The following is a 7827-nucleotide window of genomic DNA, read 5'->3' on the forward strand; positions in this document are numbered from 1 at the left end:
CTCCTCTCTATGAGAACGAGTTTTCCGTACTACCAACCAGAACAAGTTCCTGGTCATTCATTGACATTGTAAAATGGTAGATCCAAATTGGTATCCTATCACCTCCTCCAAGACAATGATGGCATTTCATTTGGCTTTATAATAATCAGGAGACTTGCAGAAACGGGAAGATCTTCTTGGGTTTGCGGGATTTAGGTCAATTGTGTGATGCTCATTTTGGTCATTGATATTTGCAAAAAACTTTGGCTTGATTCCTTGTAAACATCTTACCATCCCTTTCAATCATTTAACTTATTCCTGATTGTCTTGGTCTGATGATTCTTCCCTTCCCAGTCCATTTGTTGGAAATTGGATCTTGCACACAAATGATAGATCCATTTTGGAGAGTTGGTAAAGGTGTGGTGGATTGGTCGAAATTTGTCTTGGCATACTCGTCAATTCAGATTTTTTAAAAACGGTGGTATTCTAATTCCGAGTTGTTTACCCGGGAGCAAACTTGAGGAGTAGCCGGCCAAAGAGTGTGTTGGAGTCACCCAAAGAGCCATTGCGCGGGGCTGAGGCCATCAGAGAGGGGTACATATCGCCAATGAAGGAGGACCAACTGAAAGCCTGTCCAATCTTGAGCATATTTTGCTAATAAGTTTTTCATCGATTTTACGGCAGCTTCGGCATGGCCTTCGACTGAGGATTTAAGGATGACGGATCTCGAAGATCAAGGAACAACAATTCGGGTCCCCCCGAGAACAATCAATCCAGATTGTTCATTGATTGAAAGATCACTCCACTTTGAAGAAAATAGTTTTGCTGGATTAGAATTTGGCAGTAATTTGGGGACATCTCCCTTCATTAACATTTTGATGATGTCTTGGTATGTAGGACAATTCTTAGCATTGGTAATTAAGGAGGATAGGGAAAACTCCAGTGATACTGTCAAGCTTGTGACGGCGGCTAAATCCTCAGAGTCATCCATTGTTTCCGCGGGATCGAATACTGGGGCTCTTGACAAAGCATCCGCAATGGAATGAGTTTTTCCCTGAACCCAGCGAATATCATAAGTGTAACCGACCAACTTTTGAAGGATTCTTTGTAAACGAGCATTGTCTACCGCGTCGAGGTTTGTCCCTTTGAAGATGCCAAGAAGCGGTTTGTGGTCTGTAACTATGGTGAATTGAGTTCCCAATAAATAAAGTCGACATCAATGCACAGACCACTGAATGGCTAAAGCTTCCAACTCTGATACAGAATATCTGGTTTCCGCCTCAGTTAAAGAGCGGGATCCACATTGTATCAGATGTATTTGACCCTCATACGTCGTCTGGGTCAAGGCAAACCCAATGCCTTATTTTCGGGACGCATCAGTTAACAGAGTCGAGGGGAGATTTGGATCAAAGTGGCGTAGAATTGAACCATTGGGATCAGTCAATACTTTTTTTACAGAGTCAAACGCTCTCTCGTGATCTGGAAGCCACTGGAAAGCGAAATTTTTCATTAAAAGAGCACTAAGTGGAATAACAATGTGAGAGAGATCGGGGCTGAATTGTCCAAATTGATTAGCTCAGCCCAAAAATGAACAAAGATCAGTTATGTTTGCAGGGGTTGGAAACTTGGTGAGAGCGGTAATCTTAGCGGGATCTGGGTTGATGCCATCGGAGCAATAAAGCGAGCAAACTTTACCGAACTTCCAAATTGAGCTTTGGTTTTTGAAAGCGTGATTCCCGCCTTGAAACAACGTTCCAACACTTGCTTGGTACGAACTTGAATTTCTTGTAACGATGAACCGACAATCAAAATGTCATCCACAATTTTCTGAACACCCCCTAACCCCGCAAGAGCACGAACGCCTCTGGCACAATACTCATCGCCGGAAGCATTTAATCCCATGGGCGCTCTGCAGAACCGGAACCTTCCAAATGGAGTTAAGAAGGTAGTGAGGGCGCGCGATTCTTCATCTAATTGGATTTGCCAATATCCTTTCACGGCATCTAACACAACAAAATACTTTAAGGAGGGAGGAATAGAAGCCATTGAATACCTTGGAGAAGGGAACGGATGAATCGGGCGCTTGACGTACTTATTGAGCCCTGTGAAATCCACCACGATTCGAACTTTCTTATTTGGAATTACTGGACTGGGACTTAACCAATCTGATGGCTCGACAATAGGTTCAATGATATCCGACGATTTCATTCTTTTTATCTCAATTTCTGCCTCATCTTGATAAGCAAATGGAATATCCCATACCACAGTCACGTGCGTATGTTTGATTTCCACATGCACAAGATGTGCATTGGTTCTCCATGCATAGGCTTCAAAACATCAGATTCATCGAACAAGCCAGGGAATTCCTCAAAAAGAGAGTGTAAAAGTTCTTTGAGGGAATTTGTATTTGTTTCAGTAGCAACACAGGACAAATAAGAGCAGAAGCTTCATCCTTAGGTAAGCAAGGGAAACTTGAAGGGATCATTCCAAGTGCGATCATATGATGCCATGACATATGCTGTCGTTTTGACAATCATCAGAAAAATGTAGGTCTCGATCGTAGCAATAAAGATAAAGGTTCCACATTTACCTCCCTCTTGTAGGTATTGCAAATAGCGACGCACGCTCAACCGCGCAGATTTGGGGATGGTAGAGTGGGGTAATGGATTTGAGTCCTGCTGCAGCTAGGCTTTTCGACTTTTATTCCAGACTTTTCATCAAAATGGCAAGGCATTAGCATAAACATGTGTAAGATCAGTACAAAAAAGCTGCCGCAGGCTTGCGCCGCGGCCTAGGCGCCCCTTAAGTTTCTACTTGGTTTTACAAATATTCCGTGGCGCAGTTGGTTAACCAGTTCCGTGGAGGTAAACCGACTTGCAAATGCGTTTCATGTGTGCCCATTTGATTGGATCTTTAGCATTGGAATCGGTGAAATTGCTTCCTGAATTTGGATCGGATTTTAGATTAGTGGTTTAACCTTCAAGACAAAATCAACGTCTCTTGTTCATCATATCATTTCAAGATGGCTAGCCGTGAAAAAGTTTTGACTTTGAAGTCGTCCCCCAACGGTCATAAAAGGCCTTTCTACACATGTCAAACGGGCGACAGTGGATGCGATTGAACCCTTCATTGAGGGGGATGATCAACTCTATTTGGAGACGAAATTGAAGGCGTGGGAGATGAAATTGAACTTCTATCAAGAAGCCGAAGCCGCCATTGTTTGCCATTCCTTGGGCGATGAACATGACTATGACAAAGATATTGATGTTCATGAGGATTTCTTCGATAAGACTCAGGTCAAGATTAGGGGTTTTCGTCAAGATTTTGATCGAATATCTCATTCACATGACAGTGATCGTTCAATTGACACCCCTATTTCTTGTCATAATCCAAGCCTTCCCAGTTTGAACATCAAACGAACCCCCCATTTGGAGGAAGACCCAAATTTAGTCATTTATTCAGTGGAGTCCATTGTGGAGTAACTACACCACTTTCATTGCTTTCTCTTAGCCCAATAGAGTGACCCAGGTTTTATTATTTTGGGAATGCTGCAACACAGGTTTTCGGCAAATAATTCGGCAGTCTCTTGACATAAAATCAGACACGGAACGCGAGGTGGACGATATCATCACCCTGATAAGATATTATTTGCGAAGCCTCCAGAGTGACAGGACTACACCAGTCCATGCAACATAATTAGAGATTTGGCCAAATTTGCCGATGGTATTCAAATAACCCTGGATAAGCTCCTCATTGCTCTACGCCTTTAGGTTATGAGCCATGAATCAGACAGAACCGTAGTGATGGAACGTAATCCAAAAACGTTTGACAAAGCGCGCCATTACATTCTTGAGCTGGAGACATCATGCACTGGAGCCAAAAAATGACATTTTGGCTTACCACGTTGGTCCGCTAAGAAATGAGTAAGAGAGGTGGTAGTAGACTAGAAGACTGGAACAAGTAGGAGGAATCAATGCAGGGCAAGTGACACATTGGAACCAGCCACGCAACAAAAACAAGAGAACGACGAAACCTACTCTCATTACCAACTCCCGGCAGAACCTCAATACCATATGAAGGAACAGAGATCTCGATTGTGCGATCATTGGATCGAAAACGACCATCGGGGTCAGACCTTCGAACGGACTCCTGCCGGGGTTAGTATACATATATATATTTGACCACTATGTACCTACATATAATACCACGAAATATATTTAGGTTCCTACCTATCATATCTCGAGACGCGATATCACAATGGCGACGAGGATCCAAGAACCCACCGAGGCACATCCAAGAACGGACGGCAACTCACGGAACCCCGGAGGAACGGTCCGAGGCACGCCAGACCCACCCCGCTTCGACCATCTGGTACACGCTGATAATGACAGGATGGAGGCGCTGGATTCATGGGTGGATGGGTTCGAAGCTTATTGCGAAGCCTTCTATGGCAACGAAGACGCGCCAGCCGAAGGCGATGTCGTGTCCAACAATCAATGGAAAAGGCTCTTGAGGATAGCTCTCGCCCCGGCCACAACATCACTCGTACGCAACAAGTTCCCAAACCTAAAGGATAACTCGGTTACATACATCGCCATCATTGACCTCCTTCGCCAACAATTCGGGAACCTCAGGTCCGAGTTCGCCACCATGAACGCCCTTCTTGACTCCCACCAGAAGGTGGGAGAAGCGTTCTCCGCCTTCCACGGAAGAATATCCAGTTTGGCGGCTCGGTCCGGGTTCTCCTGCAATCAATGTCGAGGTCACCTTGTCCGTCACCTAGCCCTAAGAAGCACAACCTGCACCACCATTAGGGCTGCCGCGCTACAAAATAAGTGGACCGGAGAAGAACTCCCGGTCAGGGCAAGAGAAGTTGAAATCTCGACCGCAGCAGCAACCGTAGGCCGGAAAATCCCAACTCTGAGGGTCGACTTAGAAGAAGAAGATGATTCCCAAGAACAGGAAGAGGTATATAGAATCGGAGGTCCATAATCCAAATCGGCGCGGCGAGTGCAAGAGGCCCGAAGAACTCAGGACGGTTCGGCAAATGCCGCGTGCCCATGGTGTGGGAGGGCACCGGGACACGACAGATCAAGCTGCCCCGCGTCCCGGGCACCATGCAACAAATGTGGAAGGCTGGGCCACTTCGCCATCGTTTGCCGAATGCCAAGACAACGTAGTGCGCACGATCGCCAACTCTCACACCACACCGCCAAGAACGAGGAGGGGGCGTACTACAACGTTTTTCAAAGCAACACCGGCAACCACAACCAATGCCCAACTGCCGCCAAGATCACCATCGGGGGCTCTAGACTGATAGCAATTGTGGACACAGGGGCCCAAGCAAATGTGTGCCCCATTAGAGCGATATCCTCCCGAGACCAGTGCAAGATCACGTCCTGCAAGGTGGAGATACGACCCTTTGGAAGCGCCCCCATACGTCCGGTGGGCACCATGGTTGCCTGGACGTCTTGGGAGGGACGAAGCGCAAAGGCGGAGTAGCTTGTGGTTGACGACTCAGGTTTTTCGAAACTAATTGACCCAATAATCTCGAAATCATTGGCCATAGACCTAGGCATGATCGTGCTCGACCCCAGGCTGGTGCCATATTTAAATGATTTTAAAATGAGACGCGGAAATATAAACAATGATGTCTACACCGCCTCCAATCTGTCAGAAGTAGCCAATGACTCGGCAGGGAAGAAGGAAACCAATCATACGGATAAATGGGTACAGAACAATCGCTTCAACAAATGCTTCAAAGGCCTTGGGTGGTTACGAGGATATGTAGTGCAACTCTACCTCAAACCAAACGCGAAACCACACATATCACCTCCAAGGGCACAACCATACTATCTGCAACCCAAAATCGAAGAAGCCATAGAACAAATGCTAAATGAAGACGTGATAGAATATCACGAAGGACCCGCGGAATGGATCTCCAACCTAGCTATTGTATTCAAAGAAAAAGGTGCAATCCGAATAACAGTCGACTTACGGGGCCTCAACGCAGAACTCCGTGACACTCACATACCAATTCCAAACCCAGACACAATCAAGGCCAGGCTGGCCAACTGCAAAGTATTCTCAAAATTAGATTTCAAACAAGCATTTCATCAACTGGTACTAGCCGAACAATCACGACCACTAACAGTCTTCCGATGTGGGGCACGCCTCTACCGCTACAAGAGACTCTCCATGGGACTGAAGCCGGCATCGGGGGAGCTCGCAGCGGCATGCAACGAAGCGTTTGAGGACATAAAGCATGTACACGTTATACACGACGATGTCATAGTGGCCGCCCCCTCAAGGGCAGAACACGACGCAGCGCTGACCAAATTCCTGGATCGTGTAGCTCAGAGAGGAATGACCCTCAACCCAGAAAAGTGCTGCCTTGGGGCTGAATCAATCATATTCTGGGGAGTTAAGATCGGAGCAAAAGGAGTCTCACCAGACCCAGAGAAGGTGGAGGCCCTCGCCAACGCGAGAGAACCAACATCTAAGAAAGATCTGGTCTCTTTCTTGTGCATGGCCCGCGCCAACCAGGAATTCGTTCCTGCGATGGCCAGCCGAACGTCAAAACTGCGGGCTCTAACGCACAAGTCTGCCCACTTCAAGTGGCGGGAGTGTCATCAGAGGGAGTTCGAGTCATTGCGGAGGGCCCTTATGGGTTCCATCAGCCTAGCGTATTTTAACCCGGAACTCACAACTCACATCATCATAGACGCCCACACGGATGGTCTTTGCGCAATCCTGGCCCAAGGGGAGGGCCCAACCACAGGCCGAGCAGTATCAGTGGCCTCACGAGCCACGTCAGCCACGGAGAAACGCTATCCGCAACTGGACTTGGAGGCCATGGCAATTGATTTCGGGCTCCGAAGATTCCGACAATACTTGGTCGGGAACCCAAGAGTCGAGGTCCACACAGATCACAAGCCTCTGCTGGCCATTTTCCACAACTCAAGACAAGGCTCGGTCAGAATCGAAAGAATTAAACTCCGACACCAAGACATTTCATATACCATTCACCACCTGAAAGGGAAGACCAACCCGGCGGATTATTGCTCCCGGAGCCCCATTCCCTGGCACAAACTCCCACCAAACATCAAGAATGAAGCTGACGAACCCGAACGTCTTTTATACTATTTCCAGAATGGAGGTATAACATCAGATTTGGGCCAAGAGGCCATCGCCAAAAACTCCCGAACATGCCCAGAGGTGTCCTCCTTGGCAAACTTCATCCGCCAAGGAAAAAAAGGAAAACTCCCGCCTAACCTCACCAGGTATAGGCACATCATGGACGAGCTTTCCGTGGCACGCAAGGGCACAGTTTTCCGGGGTGAGCGGGTGGTTCTGCCTTCACAACTTCGACGGAGGGCAATGGAACTCGGGCATGGGGCCGCCCACTTGGGCATGTCGGCCACTAAGCGGCGGATGCGAGCGGTGATGTGGTTCCCTGAAATGGATAACAAAATAGAAGGCCTCATTAAATCATGCACAAAGTGTCAACTCTTCACACCTCCCACCACCAAGAATACTACTCTGGTCAGCATCTCGCCCCCTCGGGCTTGGTACTCAATCTCGGCGGACTACTACGGGCCGATCCCGGACGGCCGGCATATCCTGGTCGTGAGGTGTGACCTATCAAGATTTATCGCAGCGGTGTTTGTCAGATCACCTTCGGCCGAACACACGATTGTCGCCATGCGTTCCATATGTGCCAAATATGGGACACCAGTCAAGCTTAGAACCGACAACGGGACAGCATTTTCAAGCCATGCATTTGCCGAATACACAGAGAGCCAAGGCATACTTCACTCATTCTCACCGCCCCATCACCCGCGGAGC

At 47.6% G+C, this 7827-nt stretch overlaps 1 protein-coding gene across 1 annotated transcript; it reads left to right on the plus strand.

The window, feature by feature from the left end:
• Nucleotides 1-4008: 4008 nt before the first annotated feature.
• LOC131878297 (uncharacterized) lies at nucleotides 4009-5241 on the plus strand. The gene is made up of 2 exons (XM_059224231.1): nucleotides 4009-4136; nucleotides 4201-5241. The coding sequence occupies exons 1-2, from the start codon at nucleotides 4053-4055 to the stop codon at nucleotides 4969-4971; spliced, it is 855 nt and encodes a 284-aa protein (XP_059080214.1). The 5' UTR covers nucleotides 4009-4052; the 3' UTR covers nucleotides 4972-5241.
• Nucleotides 5242-7827: the final 2586 nt, after the last annotated feature.

Source organism: Tigriopus californicus, chromosome 3, assembly GCF_007210705.1.
Source record: "Tigriopus californicus strain San Diego chromosome 3, Tcal_SD_v2.1, whole genome shotgun sequence".
NCBI classification, from domain to species: domain Eukaryota; kingdom Metazoa; phylum Arthropoda; class Copepoda; order Harpacticoida; family Harpacticidae; genus Tigriopus; species Tigriopus californicus.

Excerpts from the sequence above, each read along its gene's own strand:
- LOC131878297 (XM_059224231.1), top strand. The coding sequence starts at position 4,053 with ATGAAGGAACAGAGATCTCGATTGTGCGATCATTGGATCGAAAACGAC. Across the intron at positions 4,137-4,200 it reads TCGAACGGACTCCTGCCGGG|GTTCCTACCTATCATATCTC; the intron begins GTTAGTATACAT and ends AAATATATTTAG.